Below are 22,986 nucleotides of genomic sequence, written 5' to 3' on the forward strand. Positions count from 1 at the left end.
GCACGGGGTTGTGCTTCAAAAGGCAAAAGAAAAGAGAGAAAGTAAGAGAAAATAATGGCAAGGAGAGAGAAGCAAAAGGAGAAAAGAAACATGGAAAAGAGGGGGGAAAGACGAAAGGGGGAAAAGAAGAGCAAAAAGAAAAGGGGAGAGAGGGAAGGAAAACAAAAATGGTTAAAGGAAACAAAAAGGAAGACAAGAACGAGAGAGGAAGGAAAGGGGATTAGAAAGGAAGGCCGCGGTGCCCCGGGGCTGCTGCCCCTGACCCCGCTCCCGGTGCCGCTCCCGGTGCCGCTCCCCTTTAGGCGCTGCCGGGGCGGGGCGGCGCCTGCGCGGAGCGGTCACGTGGGGCGGCGGCGGGAGCGCCCGAACGGCCGGAGCGGGGCCGCGGTGAGGGACGGGCCCGGGAACCGGGGGGGACCCGGGCACGGGGTGGGATGGGCTGGGCTGAGCTGAGCTGAGCTGGGGCGGGACGGGCCCGGGGCCGCCGGACCCCCGACGCCTCTCGGGGCCCCCCCGGCGTCTCCCCGGAGCGGGGAGCGGCCGCGGGAGCCTGAGGGCGTTGGCGGCGGAGGGTGGGAAGGCCGTCAGCTGTGGGGAGCCGTGGGGGGCGGTAGACAAAGGGCTGCAGTTGAGCGAAGTGAGGGGACACGGCGGGGGGAGTCCAGGGAGCTCCAGATCGCCGGCGGGCGGTACCTGGCGAGGCCCCCGGTAAAGTTGGGATTGTGGAATGCCCGAATGGCCGTGAAGTTCCGCCCTCTGCCATGGACAGCGACACCTTCCACTGTCCCAGCTTGCTCCAAGCCCCGTCCAGCCTGGCCTTGGTCACTTCCAGGGATCCAGGGACAGCCGCAGCTTTGGAAGGGAACCCTCACAGGGAAGAATTTCTTCCCAGTTTTCAATGTAAATTTCCCTTCTGTCAGTTTGAATTCATTCCCTCTTGTCCTGTCATTATTACATTTAAATTGTGTGTTATATCCGAGGTGTGTGAATTCCCTTGTATCCTTCAGTTTCCCATGACAGCTCCTACCTGCCATCCTGCTCAGCAATCCCAGGCATGGTGCAGATCCTCTGCAGGATCTTCCAGCCCTTTCCAAGGTGTTTGTGGCAGCCCCGAGGGCAAGCTCTGGGGCACAGCCCAGCCCCAACATCAGGGGCCAGTTCAGAGGGCTTTTCCAGCTTTAAGAGCTCCATGATTCTGATTCATGTGACCACATAACTTACGGCTAAAAGGGAACACTGAGATGTCTGGTTCCTTCCAGGGGCTGTCCTGGGCCCTCGCTGCCATGGCCATGCAGATGCAGCTGGAGGCCAGCGCAGACACCTCAGCAGAGGAGGAGAGCTTTGGGCCACAGCTCATATCCAGGTTGGAGGTAGGTGAGGAGTTTGGCAAACTCCTATGGCAAACTTCTGGAGGAGGTTTGCCATAGATGCACTTGCTGCTCTTTTTCCTAGAATGGAATCCTATGATGGTTTGGGTTGGAAGGAACCTTAAAAGCTCATCCCATTCCATCCCCTGCCATGGCCAGGCACACCTTTCACTATCCCAGGTTGCTCCCAGTCCCATCCATCCTGGACTTGAGCATTTCCAGGCTCTCCACCAGGGCCTCACCACCTTCACAGGGAAGAATTCCTTTCTAATATCCAACCTGAACCTTTTTCTTTAAAAGCAAGGTGAAACAGAAAACTCTCTCGCTAAATTCTTACTTGTGTTCTGTTAAAAAAAAACAATTAAACAGCAAAACCAGGAATACCCAAAAATACCAACAGGTGTAATTTTTCCTCTCTCCCTCCGTTTCTCTCTCCCAGCAATGTGGCATAAATGCCAATGATGTGAAGAAGCTGGAAGAAGCTGGATTTCACACAGTGGAGGCTGTGGCTTATGCACCAAAGAAGGAACTGCTGAACATTAAAGGCATCAGTGAAGCCAAAGCCGACAAAATCTTGGTAAGGATGTCCTGGAACTTTAACCCAAGATATTCCACAGGTTTATTTCTGCTGGCTGAAAGTGTTGTGGTGAATTTGGAAGGTGTCCAAAGGGCAGTAAGGGGTGATTAGAGTTGTGACGTGACTTGTGATGGGAAAAGGCAAAACACACCAGGACTGAACTGAACAGGGTGGGGACTAGGGGAGGATATTTCCATAAAACACACAAAAGGGATGCTGGAGCTTTTTCTTGGAGCAGAATTTCAGTTCTGTTTAGAGGTACCAGTTAGTGGAAGGTCTATGAAATGTGCATGGAATGATACAGGCACCTCTCCACAAGGCAGGAAATATTAATTATTGGGGGATTAATGAATGGCATTAACTCCTCTGGCACTGCTCAATTGGGTTTTCCCTCAGGCTGAGGCAGCCAAACTGGTTCCCATGGGCTTCACCACAGCCACAGAATTCCACCAGCGGCGGTCGGAGATCATCCAGATCACCACTGGCTCCAAAGAGCTGGATAAGCTGCTTCAAGGTCAGCATTTTATTATTTCTCTTTCCTGCTTCACCTCACTTATTGGGATGGGGTTTTCCCAAGAGTGGGATCCTTGCATAGAACCATGTCATGCAAGTCCTGGTTGGATGAAAAACCTCTAGAACTGCTTTTGAATAGTTACTTTTATTTTAGAAGCTGCAGAAATAGATTTTAGTCCTTTAAGTCATGATGCAAGATCTAGAGCTGTCCATTTTTGGATGTTTCTGGTTTATTTAAGTCCATGATGCATTTAGGGAAAACAAAACCAGGCATCACCATCTCCCCATTCCTCTGATAATCCAAAAATGAAAACAAGTAATTTCAGCTCTTCAGGATCTTCAAAAACACCCATGAGCTTCTTTACCACGTCATAAACAAACCTCATGACAACAAGCAATTTTCCTTCTCAGCTTTGAAACTTTCAGCCAAAATTAGTGTTTAACTGAGTCTCTGTAAATGTAATATTCAGTGTTTAACTGAGTCTCTGTAAATGTAATATTTTATGTGTGAGATAGATACATAGATACCTAGATCATACATGTAGCATGTGACCTTTTGATTTTTATTAATAATTTTTATTGTTATTTTCTCTTCAGGAGGAATAGAAACTGGGTCCATAACAGAATTATTTGGGGAATTCCGTACTGGGAAGACTCAGCTGTGTCACACCCTGGCCGTCACCTGTCAGGTGGGGGGTTCACCTCTTTACAGTCCAATATTCAGACCCCACAGCCTTGGGATATTTGCTAATTTGGGCACTTCCTTTGACTTTCAAAGTGTCTAGATGTTTCTATACCCTAAAATAGAGGCTTGGACTTAATTTGATCATTGAGTTGACTCCCTGAACTTCCCAGCTCAGAGCTGAGCACCTGTCATCTTGTGTAGAGTCATGGAATGCTGGAATGGTTTGGGTGGGAAAGGACCTTAAAGCCCTTCCTGTTCCGTTGGCAGGGACACCTTCCACTATCCCAGCTTGCTCCAAGCCCCATCCCTCCTGGCCTTGGATACTTCCAGGGATCCAGGGGCAGCACACCTTCTCTGGGCAACCTGTGCCAGGGCCTCAGCACCCTCCCAGGGAAGAATTTTTTCCCAATATCTCATTTATCCCTGCCCTGTGTAAGTGGGAAGCCATTCCCCCTTGTGCTGGCACTCCAGGGTGACAGGGACTACAGAAGGGAGGTGTCAGCAGCAGTGGGGACCAGGGATCTTTACTCTCACTTTTCCCAGCTAAATGGGACTTTAAACACAATAACTTGGGATATTATTTGTTGTATGAGCTCAGTGAGGGCACGTGGCAATATCTGCTGTATTTATGGATGCTTTATTCCCTGTTCATTCCTTTCCTTCTCCTTTAGCTCCCCATAGACCGTGGTGGTGGCGAGGGGAAAGCCATGTACATCGACACGGAGGGGACCTTCCGTCCAGAGCGGCTCCTGGCCGTGGCTGAAAGGTCAGTGAGTGGGAGACAGGAATAGATGGACTCACAACTCAGTTGGAAAATGTTTTCCACATGTTCTGGGAGTTGATTTGGCAGGTGCTCCTTTCGGGAAGCTCTAGTATTATCACTCCTCTCCTGTCCCCGCCGGTCTCTCCCCAGAGCTCTCGTGTCATTGTCCCTTGGCATGAGGTGATTCCCTGTCTTTTGCTACTGGGAGGGACTGGGAGCTTCCCAAGCAGCTGGGACAGGACTGGCTGGGTCCTGTTTGGTCTTTCTGAAGGGAATTTGATTTAATCCTGCTGGCTTCTCCTGCCACTAGGACTGCTCTCGTGTTCCTTGTCATCAGGGAATATTTAGCAGCCAAGCGAAGGAGAGGAAGTGAAATGATGTTTGCAGTAGGCACAGGTGTGTCTGTGCTGGCAATGTACAGAGTGTTCTTGGAATCAGGGAATCGTTCAGGTTGGAGGAGCCCTGGGAGATCCCCGTGCCTAACTGTTCCTCTGGTGCTGCCGAGGCCACCGCTGTCCCATGTCCCCAAGTGCCACATCCACACAGCTTTAGATTCCCTCCAGGGATGGAGCCTCCACCACTGCCCTGGGCAGCCTGTGCCAGGGCTGGACAGGCTTTCCTCTAAGAGACTTCCCAATATTCAGCCTAAACTTCCCCTGGTATCACGTGAGGCTGTTTCCTCTTATCCATTTTGAATGGTTCCAATCATTCTGTTCTCTTTTCATCACCACAGGTTGCGTTTTTCTCCGTCTTTTTTTCTCTCTGCCAGGGATGTGAGTTTTTCTTCCAGTCTTCTGGCAAAGCTCCTGTCTAACGGCTATGGATGAAGTTGTCACTCGAGGTTCATCCCTTTATTTTCCCTGATTTTGCAGGTACGGCCTGTCTGGCAGCGATGTCCTGGACAACGTGGCCTATGCTCGAGGCTTTAACACCGACCACCAGACCCAGCTGCTGTACCAGGCCTCAGCCATGATGGCTGAGTCACGGTAATGACACTGATTTCATGGATTTGGTTCCCACGTGGGATTGCCTTTGGCTTCTCTAGGGAGCCAGTTTGCTCCATGGGCAGTCAGCTATCAGCAGCACATCTTGCTGCTGGAATTCTGGGTGCCAGCAACTGGCTCCAGCTGGTGTGGCTGCACAAACACAGGGAATTCATGGTTCCTCAGTGCCAGCCTGAGGAGCAAGTTGGAAGCTCAGTTTAGAGCTGTGGTTAGAAACAGTGCTGATGATTTCCACACTGCCAGGAGAGCTGTGCAGGCAGCTTGGGATTGGAACCAGGACTTAGAGCTCTGCCTGCCCTTTGCCAGGTATGCGCTGCTGATTGTGGACAGCGCCACGGCCCTGTACCGCACGGATTACTCGGGAAGGGGCGAGCTCTCCGCCAGGCAGATGCACCTGGCCAGGTTCCTGCGGATGCTGCTGCGCCTGGCCGACGAGGTGAGCATCCACTGGGCTTTATGGCATGGGTTGGTGCTGGCCAAACACCAGGGACCCATGAAATCTGCTCACTCATCCTCCTCTACAGCTGGACAGAGAGAAAATGTAATTAAGGGTTTGTGAGTTGAGGTAAGGACTGGGAGAAAACACTCATCAGTTAGCAGCAAGGGAAAAACAGGCTCAACTTAGAGATTTGAAGTGACATCATTACTAACAAAATCAGAGCAGGATAATGAGAAGTAAAATAAGCTCTTAAAAAACCAGTTTACCCCCACTTCTCCCTCCTTCCCAGCTCTGACTCCTATGCCAGTGGTGCAGTGAGATGGGAATGGGGGGTTTGGTCAGTTCACCCACCCAAGGCTTCTCCCACTGCTGAGGGAGAAAAGGTCCCAAGGGCTTTGTCTCCACCTCTGCTCCCCCTGGTTTGGAGAGGCTGGATCCCACACTTACAGACACCAGGAGTGCCCCTGTGTCCTTTTCCCTGCTTTTCTGTTCTGATTGTGGGAAATAATTGGGTTTGGGTTGTTTTTCCTGCAGTTCGGCGTGGCCGTCGTCATCACGAACCAGGTGGTGGCACAGGTAGACGGAGCTGCCATGTTCGCTGCAGATCCCAAAAAACCCATCGGAGGCAATATCATTGCTCATGCTTCCACCACCAGGTGAGACAAGAGATGGTCATATCCCAGGAGCCTGGGTTGGGAACATTTTATGGAATTGGCAGAGTAGCTTTCACTTCTGGGGTTTCCAGTCTGTTTTTGGCAGGCCCGGCCTGTACTTCAGCTCAGAGCCACTCTGGGCCCTCAGTCCGCAGGGAAATGAACGTCTCCGTACAGCTCTGTTTACTCCTTTCTGGATTAGGATGATTTTCTCGGAGTAGGCTGTCCATCCTGACCTGTTTCCTTCGCTCTCCCTGTCAGGCTGTACCTGCGGAAAGGCCGAGGTGAGACCAGGATCTGTAAAATCTACGACTCTCCATGTCTTCCCGAGGCTGAAGCCATGTTTGCTATCAATGCCGACGGAGTGGGAGATGCTAAAGACTGAAAACTCCTTTTCTTCCCCTGAATCCCAAGACTCTGTGTCTGTAAGAGGCTCCTTTCCTGGTGGCACCTTAGGGATACTTCCCAAGGCAGTGGGCAGAGGAAGCTGTGGTGTGTCAGCCTGGGAAGCGTTGGGACATGCTGAGCTCAGCTGCAGCTGTTGGGAAGAGATCTCCCTCGGGCTGCAGGCACAGGTGAGGGCTGTGTGCTTCCTCAGCAACATTCCCAGAGGACCATATCCTGCGTGTTTCCCTGGATCCCACCATGATGCAGCAGAATTTTGGTGGCCACAGTTGGGAACTTTGCAAATTGGAAGCAAAGCTGAAGGGTTTGTCCACCAAGAGAAGCGGTGATTTATAAACCAAAGCAGATTGATATTCCACACGAGGGATTTGGGATTGGTGATGGTCCCAATCCAGCATCTTTCTGTTCATTTTCTTTTGGATGCTGCAGTGTGCTGGGCTGGGGGAGCTGTTCCTTTACATTTCTGTTTAATTTTCTGTATTCTGTTAATTCTCCATGGAAATCTGCTTTTAATAAAAAGGCTCCTGAGAATATTGATGATGTCCCAGGTTTCTGGGATTCACAGGTGTGTGTTCAGACCAAGGATTGTGCTGGCTGGCAGAAGCTGCACCAATCTCCCAGGAATCTCAGTCTGGGTTTGTCTTTTCTCCCAGTTCTCCTCAGTTTGGGGTGCAGTGCAGCCCTGCCCTATGGATCTCCTAGAAGAATTTTGGGGTTAAAAATGTTCTTTCCTATTCTGCAGTTTTTCTCTAGAACTTGATTAAAAAGAATAATGTGATCTTGATGTGATCTTAATTGGTTCATTTGCATTGATTAATTAAAGCAGATCATTGAGAAGGGGCTTCAGCACCCCTTGGTTGGAGCTGGCAGTTCTTTATTGTCTCTTCATTCTTTGCATTTATTTTAATTATTTCTTAAGCAATGACAACAGTTAAGATACACAGTGAGGAGAACAGCATTGCTGCATGGCTGGACTGAGAAATCCAAGTGCAATTCCTTGGAGAGATTGAGGAGATGGGGAGCTGAGCCTCAGGCTGGGTTTTGGCAGCAGGAACTGGGTGAGGAGGGGAGAGGGGAGATCCCCCAAAACTGGTTAAAGCAAATTCTGCTGGGTTTGGGTGCTCCCACCCCAAAAAAGGATCCTGGTTAGAGGGGACTTGAGGAAGCAGCGGGATGTGCTGGGGGGGGCTGTGCTGGAACCCCCAACCCTTGGCCAGGAATGCTGGGCAGTGCCAGGTTCACAGGGACACTACAGAGAGGCTGTGCTGGGATCCCCAAATTGCAGCCGGGAATGCTGGGCGCTGCCAGACCTTTGGGACACTGCCAGACCTTTGGGACACTGCCTGATCCAGAGAGATTTCCCATTATGTTCTCTCGTGCTCAGCACCTGAAATTCCATTGGAGTCCCACGGGCTGGAAATCCCATGTGAACAGCTGGAATCGCAGCCGATCACACAGAAGCCAGTCCGGGAGAGGAAATGAGCTGTCCCACAGATGTATTTTTCCCAATGTGTTTTAATTTAAAGCAGAACATCGCCCGCCCCTCCCACCTACCTCAGCCCCATAGCTTTTATTTTTGGGGTTTCTCTATGAGAATTATCTGCCTCTGCTGGATAAAAAATTCCGGAATACTCCTCCGGCGCTGCGGGGACCGGCGGGGTTTGCAGGGTTCCGAGGCCGTGGCGGGATCGCGCCCGCACTTCCGGCGGGGCCGCAGCCGGAGCAGGAGCGGCAGCGCAGGGCTCGGCCCCAGCGCCCGTCCCGGAGCGGCTCCTCACGCCCGCGGCGAGCCCGGTCCCCATCCCAGCCCCAGTCCCGGCCCGGTCCTCCGGCCCCAGGACCCCCAGCGGACACGGGCGGGACCCGGACCCGAAGTCCCGGTCCCAGGGCCGGGAGCAGCCCCGGTTCGGCCCAGCTGTGAGGGGCGGACCCGACCCAGGTGAGAGGGGCGAGGCCCGAGCGATGGCCCCGCTCCCACCGCGGGCAGGGCGGGGACCGGGCGGGGCCCGGGGTGGGGCCGGGGGCGGTTCTAAGGGCGGGGCCGGGCCCTGCTCAGGTGCGCGGGGCCCCAGTGCGGCTGCGCGGGGCGGGGTCGAGGTCATTTAATCGCCGGGAATCAGCACGGCAGTCTTCTGCTCATTCCGAGCACGGTGCCGGTGCGTGCTCTCGGTCTACGCTTCCCAGGAGAGGCGCGGGAGCTTCGGCCTCCCCTCCTGTCCCCTCCTCTACCCTTCCTTCCTTCTCCCTGTGCTCGCCTGCTTTCTCCCCCTTTCCCTCTCTTCCCTCTCTCCCCGCCTTTCTCCCCAAATCCCACACTCCTTCCTCTCCTGTCCCTGCCCGGTTAATCCTTTCTGTTCGCCCTCTCTACCTCCTCCGTCCACGTTCCTTCTCTTCCCTTTGTGGTCTTTCCCTTCTCCTCCCGCTTTCCTCCGCACCCCGATCCCCCCTCCCTACCGCTCCTCATCTCCATCTGTCCTCTCTCTCCGCCCTCCCCCCCTCCCTCTTTCCCCCGGAGCCGGCGCCCCTCGGTGTCCCTGGAGCCCTCACACGGGGCCGGACCCGCTCGGTCGGTCCCCCCATTCCGGTCCAATGCACCGCCCGACGCCGCCGGGGTTCCGGCTGTCCTACATCAGACTGGGGGTCCCCGGGGCGGGGGGGGTTGGGGGGGGTTATGCAGGGCCCCCTCCTCGGGAGGGGGTCCGGGGGGGAGGGGGGAGTTGGGGGGGTAGGACCGCCTCCCGAGGAGGGGTTCCCGGGGAGGAGGGCGGGGCGGAGGGGCACTCCTCCCTCCAGTCCCGCCTCCTCCCCGGGACCCCCTCCTCCGGACGGGGCCCGGCCCTGCCCCCTCCCCGGGACCCCCTTCGCCGGACCGGGACCCGGGGGGAGGGAGAGGGGCGGAAGCAGAGGGGCTTACGTCACTCTGCAGCGTGAACACACGTAGAGATCACCGGAGAGACAAACGGCCCCTCCCGTTCTGCTGGGTGTCCCGGGCTGAGCCGCTTCTCCCTCGCCGGGCGAGCTGCGGGGCCGCAGAGCCGAGGCGGGATTGGGGCTGGGACCGGAATCGGGATTACCGCGGGCGGGAAGAGCCGCTCCGGGACGGGCGCGGACCGAGCCCGGCGCTGCCGCTCCCGCTTGGACCGCGGCCGCTGCGGGGCTGCGATCCCTCTGCGGCTCCGGGCAGGTCCCGCTGCTGCCGTGGGGAGCCGAGGCTGTGTCGGTGCTGGGCCCGGCAGGAGGGCGGCGCATTCCCGGAGCAGGCGCTGGATCGCGGCTGGAAGCGGGCGGGGCGCGGGGACCGCCCGGGCCGGCCCCGGGACCCCTCAGGCCCCGCCGCTCCCTCAGCGCCGCCGCCCCGCGGGGCGCCCCCTGGCGGACACGGAGCGCTGCTGCGAGTGCGGCGGCCCCGCCGGGCAGGGCCCGTGCGCGCTCCCGGCCCCGCGGCCCCCCGTGCGCGCTCCCGGCCCGGCCCCCGCGGGGATGCGGAGCCCCCTCAGCCCCGGCGCCCCCAAGGCCACCGCACCCCCTGCGCAGAGCAGCGCCCACACCCCCTTCCCCGGGGCTCTCGCCCGTCGCGCCCCTGCGGAACGAGGGGGACTGCATCGCCGCGGGCAGCTGGAGCCGCTCCGGGACGGGCGCTGGGGCCGAGCCCGGCGCTGCCGCTCCTGCTCCGACTGTGCCGGTGCGGGACAGGGCCCCACCGGGGCTCGGTTCTGCTCGGGCCGCTCATCTGACACCTGCCAGATGAGACCTGATGCTCTCCCTCCTTTTCCCCACTTTCCCTGAGGCTCGCACTCTCCAATGCAAAAACCTCTGGGTTTAAAAAGCCAGTGAAAACTGTTTAGTCTTTATTTCCAGAGCACAGGATACTCTGTGTTCGAAAGAACCACGAGGATCGTCAAGTCAATTGATGGGAACCGGTCCATGTGGGCATTAAACTCAGACTCCCGGCCTTCTCAGCATGCTGCTCCAAGCACCTGAACCAAGCTCAGGGTCACGAGAAAGGTCCTGCCTGGGCTGGGAATGGCTGCTGCCAGCAAGGGAATTCCTATGCAAATCAGCAAGTGTTCTGCTAATGCTGCCTTGTACACCAGCCTCTGGAATGGCTCTAGGGTAGAACTGGCTGGCACCTGACATGACAGCACAAAACTCTTCCCAGAATCCTGATTTCCTACCTTTTCCAGCATTTCCTAATGCTATGTCCCTTTCCAGGGAGAAACGAGCAAGACAAGTCCTGAGGGCTCCCTTGGTCCAAGGCCAAAGTTCTGGAGAGTGTCAGGGCTGGTCCCACCTGCAGAGGGGCGTTTCCTGCAGGTGAGTGCTCACAGCCCAAAATCACGGTGGGGGCCGAGCCCGGGGCTGCCTCTCGGGCCCGGAGCTGCACGGAGCCCTCGGGGACTCCTGCTCCCTGCCAGGAATGATCCTGGTGCTCCCTCCGTGTGGCCCGGCTGGCTGGGAAGGCGGGGCGGGAGGAGGCTGAGCCCCAGGGAGGGAACCAGCCCCTCTTGTCCTTGGTGCCTGCAGGGAGGAGCTGTGCCTCAGTGTCCTGCCCGTGGCAGGCAGCTGCCAAACACAGCCCGGGGCGGGCACTGGGATGCCCGGGCAGCGCTGGGATGGACACGGATTGAGGGCTGCCCGCGGCTCCTCGGCCAGGGGCTGCTCTGAACAGGCCCCCCGAGATGCTGCAGCCCGGGCAGAGCCCACTGCCATCCCAAAACCACCCCAAGGAACAGCTGCCACGGCCTGGGAGTGCCGGCACGCTGGGGTTGCAGAGGAGCTCAGACAGCAATTCCCGGTGCTCACCTCCTGGAGCTCCCACACACCCACCAGCTATGTCCCAGCCACCCCAGTCCCTTCCCTTCCAGCCTGGGGACATCCTCCAGCAGCAGCCTTACAGCCAAGGGAATTCCCCCCACAGCAATTCAATCCCAAGCAATGCCCTCGGAGATGCCTTAAAACAAAAGGTCAGAGTTAGATGAATGTTTGGATGAAGTTTGGAGTTTTTCAGGGACCCAGCTGGAGCTGCAGAACTGCTGGGAAGCTTGCACAGGTGGGTCACACTGCAGTGCCCTGAAGGCAGGGATGTGCATCCCTTTCCTCAGGGAAAAGAACTCCCAGAGGCCACTCCCGAGGTTCTGGAATGAGCTCAGCTCCTGCAGGGAGAAATGTCCTCCCCTGGGCACAGGGGCTGCCTCAGCAGGGCCCCTGCCCTCTGCTGCTGTGAAACATCAGCTGGAGCCCGAGCTCAGGGGGTGGAGTCCACTGAATCCCAGGGAACTCTGTCAGGTGGCCCCGGGAACATGGGTGGGGCTGGGGGATGAATAAATAGCAAATGCTATGGAATAGCAACCTGTCCTTGTCCTGATCCCACTGAGCTTCCTTGGAGCCTCTGCTGGTTCCTGGCACAGCTGGTGTTCAATAGGCAGCTCTCTGTGGGAATATCCATGCTGCACGAGGCACTGGGAGGTTATTCCAGCAGGAATTCGGGGCTATAGCTATAATTCATTTGCACTAGCAAAGCTGAACCCCAAATCTGGGCACCACACAGGGAACAATCTTTGTGCTGCCCTGCCAGCCAAAGCCCTGGGCTGGGAATATCTAAACCCCAGCAACCAGCATTTTGTCCTCTATATATTACGTATTTTTAAAACCAAAAACCACACAGGTTTTGTCTATCTCATCCACTAAATGTTCCTAAGTTTTACCCCCATGGTCTTCTCTACATGTCTACTACTAGTTATCTCATTTTTATCTCAAAATACTAATTCTCCATCCTGGAAAAATATCAATTTCTAGACCCAAAATTTTCATTACCTGTCCACAAGTGATTACCTCAGTTTACCTCATGATGATCATTCTCTTCCCTGGGGAATACTTCACATTCCCCCACAAATATTCCCTGTCCCCATCTGATTTCCTCACTTTTTACAAGAAAGCATTCTTTCTCTACTCTGGAGATTACCACAAGATTTATTCCCATTATTTTCCCTACCTGTCCACTCCCTATTTCCTCATTTCCACCTCAATATTTTCATACTTCACCCTACAGCTGCTTTCAGTTTTCCCTCCCAATAGCTTCCCTACCTGTCCATAACTGATTACCTCAGTTTACCCCATCAAGTGCATTCTCTCTGCTCCAGATCACCTCAGATTTTACCCCTGAAATTTCCCCTACCTCTCCACCACTGGGTACCTCATTTTTACCTAAAAATATTCATTTTCTACCATGGCAAATCCCTCAAGTTTTACCCCCCAAATTTACCCACGTGTCCACAGCAATTTTACCTCAGGATCTTCCTGTTCTTTCCAAAAGATAATCTCACATTTTACCCCCTCAATTTTCCCTACCTGCCCAGTACTGATTACCTCATTTTTACCACAAAATATTAATTCTTTCACCCACAGATTACCTCAGATTTTATCACCAAAATGCCTATTTTGTCCCCTGTATACTAAGTTTTAAAACCAAAACCACACAAGTTATGTCTGTCTTATCCCCAGATTATGTTCCCTACACATCAGTTTTCCCCAAAAACATTTCTTCTTACATATTAGCTCAGGGTTTGCCCCCCAAATTCTCCCTAGCTGGTCCACTCCTGATCACTTAATTTCTCCCTCAAGATGTTCATTCTCTGCCCTACAGATCTTCCCAAGTTTTACCCTCAAAATTTCCTTGCCTAGTGACTACTTCAGTTTATGTCAGTGTTCACTCTCTCCCTCAAGACTTACTCCACTTTTACTCCCAAAATTTTCCTTACCTGTCCCAAATTTACTACCTCATTTTTACCTTAAAATATTTATTCTCAACCTTTAGATTATTTTGTTATTCCTCTACCTGTCCACTACTGATTCCCTCATTTTCCCTTCATTATATTTTCTACCATGTAGCTTCTCTCATTATTGATCCCAAAATTCTCCATCTACTACTGATGATCTCATTTTTACCTCAAAATGTTAATTCTCTGCCCTACAGATTATTTAATATTATTTTTGCCCCAAAAAAATTCCCCATCTGCCCACAGCTGATTCCCTCATGTTATCTCAGTATGTTCATGCTCTCCCCTAGAGATTATCTCAGATTTAGCCCCCAGATTTTTCCTACATGCTCAGCACTCATCACCTCATTTTTTTCCCTCAGTGTTCATTCTCTACTCTTGAGATTTTGTCAAGTTTTGCCTCCAACATTTTCCTTGTCTACTACTGAGTACCTCATTTTTGCTCCAATATATTCATTCTTTCCCCTACAGATTACATCGAGTTTTACCCCCCAAAATTTTCCTTCCAGTACAATATTGATTAGATCTTTTCTACTCCAAAAATTTGCATTCTCTCCCCTAATCATCACCTCAGCTTTTCCCTCAAAAATGCCACCTTGCTCCCCTTGACATCCCCTCTCATTTTCCTACACAAACAGTTCTTGTGTCCCCTCTCAACTGCCCCAGGTTTTCAGCTAAAAATGTCACCTCTGTTCCCTCTGAGTTACCCCAGGTTTTCCCAGTTAGGAGCTGCAGGGAATTCAGGCAGGGCAAAGGACAGCAGGGAACAGCTGTACATTCCAAGGCAGAAAGAGAAGATCTACCAGCAAAGAGGAAAGGTTTCAGAAAACATTTCTGCAATTACTAATTAATAATTCTTTCCAATTCCCCAGTGAGAAGAACATGAACTCACCACCATTAAGGCCTGGCAGTTCCCTGCAGCGAGAGCTCAGCGCACATCCAGGGAGGCAATTCCAGCATCTGAAAGAAAGAAAGGAAGAAAAAGGTCATTTCTTCTCTTTCAAAGTTATTTCCAGCTCTCAGACCCAAACCAACCTTTGCCCTTGATTTTGGCTGGGTGACTCCTGAGCAGTGGGCACAGGTCCTGTCATTCATGCTGATGGAGTGATGCTTTCTGGGGAAATCAGCTGATTTCCAAAGTTCACTGCCTGCCCCATGCCTGATCTGCACAGGAGAAAGCCTCTTGCATGAAGGGATTTTGCTCCATCTAATCCCATCTGCCCAGGCTGTTCCACGAGGATGTTGCCAGGCTGGGGCAGCACAGGCAGATGCAGCTCTCAGCTCTCTCTGCTCCAAACACAGCTCTGGGCTCTTTGCAAACTCCTCTGCCATGAGGTTTTCTCCAGGAGAACTCAAGGAATGGCTCACAGCAGGGGGAGATTCAGTTATCACACAGGGAAGTAAAGGATAAATATTCCTGTAAGAGCCTTTGGGATCTGCTGGGCTGAAAGGGGAAGGGGACATTCATTCCCTGCAGGGCCAAGGCACAGCAACCTCCAGCACAAAGCACAGGCTGTCAGGTGGGGTCTGAAAGCACCACTTGGACAAACCTCACTGTTATTCTTCCTTCCAGGCACTTCTGCAATCCAGCCCTGAAGCTGGGAAACCCAAAAGCTCTGGAGTCTGCTCTGGAACAAAAGGATACTCCCAGGGGTGAGGCACACTCCCAGCAAACACTCCCAGCACGCACAGAGGCACCTCTGGAGCTGTGTGGGGGCTGGGAAGGGCTGCCAGGAGGACACAGCCCCCAGCTGGGGTGGCAGTGGCAGCAGCAAATTGCCACGGTCTGATGGCACAACAGAGGGACAAAGGCCAGCAGTGCCCACGGGAGCTGCAGGTTTAATTCTGCTCCCTGTGCTGCCACATCCCAGCAGGAAATCCCCAGGGGGAACAGAAACTCTCAGGGTGCACAAAATGCAGCATCTGTGACCCTGATCCTGCCTGAGCTCAGCGTGTGGGGCCAACCCCCCAAGGTAAGCACTGCCCTGCCCTGGGTCAGTCCCACACTCTGCCCCAGCTCCCACCTGCTCCCGGGGCTGCCACCACGTTCCTGGCAAGGTGACAAAGACCCCTTTGGACAGGGCTCTCTCTGGGTCTCAGGTGCTGGGGACTGCAGGGACCAGGGCAAGAACAGCCTGAAACCAGGGCAGATCCCTCTGGGGACAGCTGGGGACTCACCCCACACCACGGGCAGGACCAGGGGCCCTCCAGTGCAGGCAGGAGCCCGTTGGGTTTGGCTGCTCAAACACCAAAGCTTTGGGCAAAGATGGGATGAGTTAAGTGGTTTTTCCTGTCCTGAAAGAGAGGAGAAAATGGAAATTAAGTCAAAGGCTGGAAGTCAAAGGCTCCTGGCTTTCCTACTTCTGTTCTGATTAGGGTTCTATCCATAAAAAATGAAAGGTGACACCAAATAAAAGTGCCCTTTGTCAACATTTTATTCCCTACTATTTTCATACATAAAAAAGATGCCCATTTTTTCTTATCACATTCTCTAATTTTAACAGAACCATTTTCATTCCAGGCCCCACTTGTGAGTTATTAAATCCTTCACCATTGGACTTTGGGCAGAGGAAGAGAAGGATCTGTTCCACACAGGTGTCATCCAACGGGGAACAGCCCCTGTGCCAACCCAGCCTGGGCAGAGCACGCTGCCTCACTCCCCCATTCTGCACCCTGGCTCCACTGCAGCCTGAGTTTTCCCCCATTTTCCATGTCTAGAAAGAGGAAATTGTCCTGGTCAGGGTGTAAGACCTTAAACTGCACATTGATCTGGGGGCTGTGACTGGATTCCAGCAGGGAATTCATGGTTCTACAAATAAAAACTGTTCCAGAGAGCAGCACTGAAAATTTGGGAGCTGCTGCTTCACCACACGGTGTCAGCACCAGAGAGAAAACACAAAATGGGTATCCAAAAGCAAGGATAAAATGATTCCTCCTGCTTTTAGTGGGACCAGGGCTAATTCTGCCCTGGAGTGACAAAGAACTTCTCCCTCAGACCCCCAGAGACCCCTCAAAAAGCCAAAGTGCAGCAGAGAAAGAAGGAAAGGCACCTCTGCCTCACCTGCTGGGAACAGCACAGGTCCTGCTGCTCCTGGGCACTGGGAACGTGTCTGGAGCCAAAAGCACCTTCCCAGGCTGGAGGGGCTTTCCTAAAGCACCTCTGGGAAGCAGAGGGCTATGGAAGAGATGGAGTGAGAGTTTACAATAATAGTAACAATAGTACCAATGACATCAATAATACCACTAATAATAAGGAAGAGCAGCAATAATTCCAAGGGAGCAAGGAGGATGCTGAGCTTTAAATGAGGTTTGAGTGAGGCAGCGTCTCCTGGGCTCTCTGAAGCACAGCTCCAGGTCTGGGATTCCAGGAGCAGTGCAAACTCCCACTGTCCAGTCCCTGGATTTGCCTCCTGCCAGCACTGGGCACCTTGGCCATGTTTGGCTCAAGTGCTCCAGGGCTGCTGCCTGGAGGGATGGGGAAAATGGGCATTAAACCCCTTCCCACAGGGCTGGCTCCAAGCTCTGGCTGGGGAAAGCTTTGGGCACCTCTGGCATTTCCATGAAAGCAGTTTCCATCGATTTGAAGATACCCCGAATAAACCCAGGGCACATAAATAAACCTTTCTCCATAAGGACAGCCCCAGGGAACACACAATCATTCCTATGCCTGGTCAAACAAACAGCAGCCAGTTTTTGGGGAGAGACTCCAGACCCTTGTCTCCCTCCCTGGCTATAAAACACTTGCAGAGGCTTTGGAGTTCACACAAGCTTGTCAGGATTTGGATATTTCATTTAAATTCCATTCATATACTAAGGAATTTGAAGTGTCCTAACGGCACTCACACTTTAAGCCCTCTACCACCGATGGACTGAGATGTTCTTTTGTTAGGAACACCCCACCTCTGCCTCTCTAGGCATCTTCATTTGGGAGATAAAATAAATGTGGACAAAAGTTCGGGTAGCAGCTTCCTAGTCAAGTTCCATGCTAGGAAATTACTCCAGCTCTAGGAAGCTACTGTGACACAGATCACCTGAAAGAAAGGCACACCCCGCAGCAGCCAGAACAATCCCGTTTCTGATTTCACCTGGTCTCCAGGTGTTTTGCCAGAGCTCCCACCAGCCGTTCCCATTCCCGGACAATCCCGGACAGCACCATGGAAAGTACTGACAATGTCCATGAGGCCGAGGAGTTACACGTGTTCTTTGCTGCAGAATCGGAAAGCAAGAATTTAGATGCGCTTTGCGGTGCCTTCCGAAGGAAATTCGATTCCCGGAACCTCCTCCCGCTGATCCAGAACCGCTCCCCCTCAGGGCCGAGGCCCGAGCGCCCCAGGCCGGGCCCGCCCCGGCTCTCCCGGCGGCCGGCGCCTGCAGTGCCGGGCGCTCCCACACGGCGGCAGCACCGAGGCACACTCGGGAATGCCCTGCCCCCAACGCCACCACCCGACATGACGGGACTGCGCATGCGCACTGCGGTGAGACACGGTCAGCTCACTGCGCACGCGCGAGTCCCTGGGTGCAGTACCGCGCTCCGCCCGCAGAGGGCAGCACGTGCGCGCCGCCCGTCGGGTGAGCCCCGGCTGGAGCCGCTGGAAAAGGGGAATTTTTGGGCACTAAAGAGGGAAACACCACACCAGGACAGATCATCAGAAAATTCCAAGGCTTCCTCTTAGTGCTCCTCCAACCATTCGCACATGGAAGTCTACGATTTTCCCAGTACCTGCTGGAAAAATGAACATTTTCTTGTTTTCTGAATGTTCCCAGTCCAGCCTGAGCACTTGAGGAATAAACACCTGCTCCCCTTGTCCCAGGAAGAGCTTCTCTGGGTGAAAGCACTAGGAATAAGAGCCGGGCTTTGTCTCACCTCACTGTGCTTTAGCTGTGATTCTTCATTTAAAGATAAAAAGATAAATTCAGGCTCCATCTTGCCGCTCACCAGGGAGAGATCAACAGCTCCTAAAATCCCACTCTGTGACAGATAGAATAAATAAACATTGATTTTTCTCCTGGATAACATTAATCATGGCTTGACAGAGTTACACCAGAGAGTGAACTGAGGGTAGGCACCGCAGGCTCCTGACAAATGGCTCCAAAGCTGGAAATCATCATTATTGGATAAACCTTGGCTGAAGGGCTGAGCCTTATCCCCAGAACTGACATCCCGTTTCATGTGTCCCACAAGCCGTGTGTCTGGTCTCCCGCTGCTGTAATGAGGATTTGGAGCTGCTTTTCATCACCCACCAGGAGATGCCGGAGGCGAGGGGACACCGGGACGGTGCTGGAGCTGTCAGAGATAATGAAAATCGAGCGGTCTGGGGGCTGAGTCCTCCCCGGGGGCAGCCTCCACCTGCCTGCATCTGGAAACCTGCCCTGCCAGAAAACTGACTCCAGTGTTTTGATTAATCCAAGTTCAGCCTAGCTTTTTCCTACCCAAGGAACCTTTGCTTGCTGGAGGGGTCAGAGACACAGAATGGAAACGAATTCAGTTCAAAGCAGGGATCAGGTTTCATCCCTGCTGAGAGGCTGGTGCCAGCTCTGCGCTCCGTGTGGAATATTCATCCCTGCCCTCCCGGGGTAAGGATCTCCATCGTGGCACCTGCTTTCCTACTCAAATTCCTTAAGATCCTTGTGCAGGGCAGTAGAGCACCTTCCAACAGGCTGTACCAGGATTCACCAGGATCAGCCTGGCCTTGGACACTGCCAGGGATCCAGGGGCAGCCACAGCTCCTCTGGGCAACCTGTGCCACCACCCTCCCAGGGAAGGATTTCTTCCCTGTACCAAATACAAACATACCTGGAGCAAGATTTTGGCTCCTCTTTCCTCCCAGGTGCAGCTGGAGCAGGTTTTCATATCCTGTGACATCTCAGGTAGAATGAGATGGATCAACATGCTCAGGGTAGCCTAGAAGAGGATGTGCCATGTCCCAGTGAGACCCACACACAGTGACACAGAATTCTGGAATGGTTTGGGAATTGGTTACTTTGGAAGCAGCTCCTTGAGAGGAGACCTGCACTGATAAATAAACACAATTAGTTAAATAAATTCAATCATTTTAGAAAGTTAAATGGAAACTTGAGGATTGATTTCCTACTTCTATATACATTTATAATATATTTGTAATTTTTATATTATTTTATATATTAACAAACATATAAAAATAATTTCAATATATTAATTTATTTTAATATATCAAGGAAAATGTTTATATATAATTTCTTAATATATATAAAGCATTTTTTCTTAGAAATACATAATTATACATCTACACATTTATCTCTTGAAATATGCAACTGATCTATAGGCATCACAGGGAAATACAGAATTGATGTAGAAAATCAAGATTCAGGAGTTGGGAGGCAGCCCAGGATTTGGAGAAGTGTTCCAACTGCAAACTGGGATAAAGGGAAAGCCCTTCAGGAACTCTCCTGCTGCAAATTATTTTTGCACTTTCTGGTGATGATTCTAATCTGAATTTAAGCCCTTGAGGCTCAAATTGACTCTTCAGCCTGTGCCCGGAGCGTGCCTGCTCTGAATAAATCCTGCATTTCCCACATGACTCTGTCACCCCACCACCCTTCACCACCAGGCAGCAAGTGGAGAAATCCATGCCATTTTTCCATAAAAAACTGTTTTAAATAGATCAGATGAGTCAAAGCCCCCAAACACATTGTTGTCTCCATCAGGGGAACCTGTGGTGACTCATTCAAAGCCTACAAGGAGAGAGGATGAGATGGGCTGAGATGACTCAAGTCCTGAAACCTGGGAGCAGGAATAATCAGAAAACTGCAGCTGGGGTGGAAAATCAGCCTTGCCTGGGTGGAAAGAGACACTGGGGAGGAGATGGTGAGGGCAGTTTGGACATCAGGAGGTTTGGAGGCATCAAAGGAGCCAGGTGTGCCTGAATACAGCACACAGAATTATGGAATCCTGGAATGGGTTGGGTTGGAAGGGATCCTAAAGCTGATCTTGTCCCACCACTGCCATGGGCAGGGACACCTTGCACTATCCCAGGCTGCTCTAAGCCCTGTCCAACCTGGCCTTGGACACCTGTGCCAGGGCCAGAGAATTGTGGATGCTCTGTCCCTGGAAGGGATGAGATTTTGCAGGGTGGGGAGGGAGATGTTCTTATTTAGGGACAAATAAATACAGTAACAAATACAATAACATCATGCCTTAATTAGTTAATTAGTCTTGCATTAAATTGACAACAGACACCATTGAAATTATTTCCAATCAATTTGGGTCAATTAAAATGAGACCAGCATTCCTGATTGCAAGTTCATCCTTGTGCAGTTTCAAAGGAAAACCACCCCCATCCTAATCCAATTTATGACCATTCCCGTCCAGCAAAAAATTGTCCCAAAACCACTTTAAGTCCCACCCTTTAGTTAATGGCAGCTTGAGTCAAGATACTCACCCCTGAGGTCCTTGAGCTGGTCCTCAAGCCCCATCAGTCTCTCCAGAACCAAGAAGTTTTTCCATCCTCTAATGTGATTGGAAGGTTTTAACTTTTACACCTTCCCCACACGAGCAGTTGCCAAAGGGTCTCTGGAGCACCTGGAAACAGAATGAGCCTTCCCCAGAGGCCATGGGATCCACGCTGGGGTTTCAGGGCTGGGATCCCCATGGCACATTGGAATGGATGCCCGCAGAGATGGAGCGACGCTGCTCACGTGCACAACGGTGTCAGCAGGAGTGAAGCAAAACCAAACAGGTTTCCTGGAGACCTGAGTTTGAAAGATTTTTAAAATTCTTCTCTATTTCTACATAATTATATTTGTATAGTATGTCTTTTATTCATTATACATGGGAGGGGAAAAAACATTAAGTAATGGACATTTCAAAGGAAATTATTGCTTTGTCTTAGCATTTATCAATTTTCTTTTGTACTACACATTCCCTAGAGAAAATGAAACCTGGAATTGTTTGGATTGGAAGGGACCTTAAAGACCATCCAGTTCCATCCCCTGCCATGGGCATGGACACCTTTTACTAGACCAGGGTGCTCCAAGCTCTGGCCAATGCAGCCTTGGACACTTCCAGGGTCCAACTTTACCTGCTAAAATTCTCTTCCTCTTTTTTTCAATCAGGGCTTTAAAAATTAATGAAAAAAAAAAACATTAATGAATAAAATAAATAAAGAGCCAGCTGCTGCTCAAGAGTTGCCCACTCTTACCTAACAGATACACGTGTTTCTGGCTCAGAAATGAGTATTGCCATTTCCTGCCTTCTCACTTCCCTCTTGACCCCGCCGTGACAGCTGTTCACCGCTCCCTGCAAAACAGGGTCAATTTCTCTTCTCCCCTCACTGCCCCCAAAGCAGCTTTCACTTCCCCATTCCAGCTGAGTCAGAGGCTCATTGCAAGGAGTCATCTGACTGTGTGCCAACGCTCTTCTCCTGCCCCATCTTGGTGGCCACCGCAACCTCCACAGCTCTGTCCAGCCTGTCCTGCTGTCTGGAGCAGTTATTCCCCATGAGAAAGATTCACTACTTACCTTTTTTGAAGTTTTTTCTGGCTCCCATTTGCCCATTTGGGACCAAAAAGTTCATTTTGAAAAGCCATTTTGTACCACGTCCTTCAACATGGGTTCAAGGACACCCACCTGCAGTCATCTTCACCGGCCAGAGAATCCTGGAATGGCTCGGATTGGAAAGGACCTTAAAGCTCATCCAGTTCCAGCCAGGAGGTCCAGGAGCTGTGGATGAGCCCTGGCAGGTCTGATCCTGCCCAGGGCTGAGCCCCCTCCATCCTCCTGCCCGCTGTCAGCTCTGCCTCTCTCACACCTCCTCATCTGGCGCTCGATACCGGCCCCGCAGCCAAGCCGGTGACAGCGGGAGATGGATGGGGCTGAGCCGGCCCCGCAGGGCACGGACACGTCTGGGGGATGTGGGGGAGCCTGGGCAGGTGGTTCCTCCCCACTTCACATCAGTCCTGGCCCTGGTCCCAAATGCAGGAGCTGCCTGGGCTGCCCCTTGGCTGCCCCACAAGGACACGGGGCCCCCTTTGTGTTACAATGTTCAAGGGCTGAACCCAAGGCTGGACGGAAGGCTGAGCCCCACTTGGGAGAAAATGTCCACTCTGTGCAGAGCAGGGAGGGAGTTCAGGCCAGTGCTGCCATCACTGGGACACCAACAGGTACAGAAAGCCATCAGCATCCCCATGAGGACATCCCCTGGTCCTCCAGACCCTCTCCCAGAGCCTCAGCATCCCTCCTTCCTCCAGAACACACTCCATGATGTGCTATGAGACAGCGACCATGGCCCCAGTGCAGTTTGGAGGGGAGTAGGGGGGCTCTGGAGCAACCCCTCTGCTTTTCCTGGTGTCTGCCCCATCCCGGTGTCTGTCACCTCCCACAAAGAGCCCTCAGCCCTGCAGCGCCTGCTTGTCCCCATCCATCTCCCCCTGTCACTGCAATGAGGGGCACAGGGGGTCCCAGGCACCAGGGCAGAGACTGGACCCACTCTGGGGGGGTTATGGGGAGGGGGCAGCTCGCTCCTCCCTCCAGAGCTGCAGAGGCTCTGCTGGAGCAGTGGATCTTTGCCAATGCCTCAACACCTCACCGTGGTTTTCAATATCAGGTGGTGACGGCCACGTACCGAGAGGGGCTTTGCCTGGGGGAGCCCCCACCTCCCCCCGCTCAGATCTGTGATATGAAGGGACAAGAAGACCCCAAGAAAGATGTCCCTGCCCAGCCCGGGGCATCCCAAGCCCTGTTTGGGGACTGGGGGTGGTCCCAGCGGTGCCACCGCTCACCTCCCGTCCATCATCACTGCGTCAAGGCGCGAAGGCAGGCTGGGCAAG

General features: G+C 52.8%; 1 protein-coding gene across 1 annotated transcript; it reads left to right on the forward strand.

Moving 5' to 3' along the window:
• The first annotated feature begins 332 nt into the window (after window positions 1-332).
• On the forward strand, window positions 333-7,268 carry RAD51 (RAD51 recombinase). The gene is made up of 10 exons (XM_059848760.1): window positions 333-387; window positions 1,260-1,370; window positions 1,807-1,944; window positions 2,341-2,458; window positions 3,055-3,146; window positions 3,814-3,908; window positions 4,778-4,891; window positions 5,216-5,345; window positions 5,883-6,004; window positions 6,263-7,268. The coding sequence occupies exons 2-10, from the start codon at window positions 1,284-1,286 to the stop codon at window positions 6,384-6,386; spliced, it is 1,020 nt and encodes a 339-aa protein (XP_059704743.1). The 5' UTR covers window positions 333-387; window positions 1,260-1,283; the 3' UTR covers window positions 6,387-7,268.
• Window positions 7,269-22,986: the final 15,718 nt, after the last annotated feature.

The sequence above is a fragment of the Haemorhous mexicanus genome, chromosome 6, assembly GCF_027477595.1.
Source record: "Haemorhous mexicanus isolate bHaeMex1 chromosome 6, bHaeMex1.pri, whole genome shotgun sequence".
Lineage (NCBI taxonomy): Eukaryota > Metazoa > Chordata > Aves > Passeriformes > Fringillidae > Haemorhous > Haemorhous mexicanus.

Coding starts and splice junctions, on each gene's coding strand:
- RAD51 (XM_059848760.1), top strand. CDS start 1,284: ATGGCCATGCAGATGCAGCTGGAGGCCAGCGCAGACACCTCAGCAGAG. Junction 3,147..3,813: donor CCCTGGCCGTCACCTGTCAG/GTGGGGGGTTCA, acceptor CTTCTCCTTTAG/CTCCCCATAGACCGTGGTGG. Junction 4,892..5,215: donor GCCATGATGGCTGAGTCACG/GTAATGACACTG, acceptor GCCCTTTGCCAG/GTATGCGCTGCTGATTGTGG.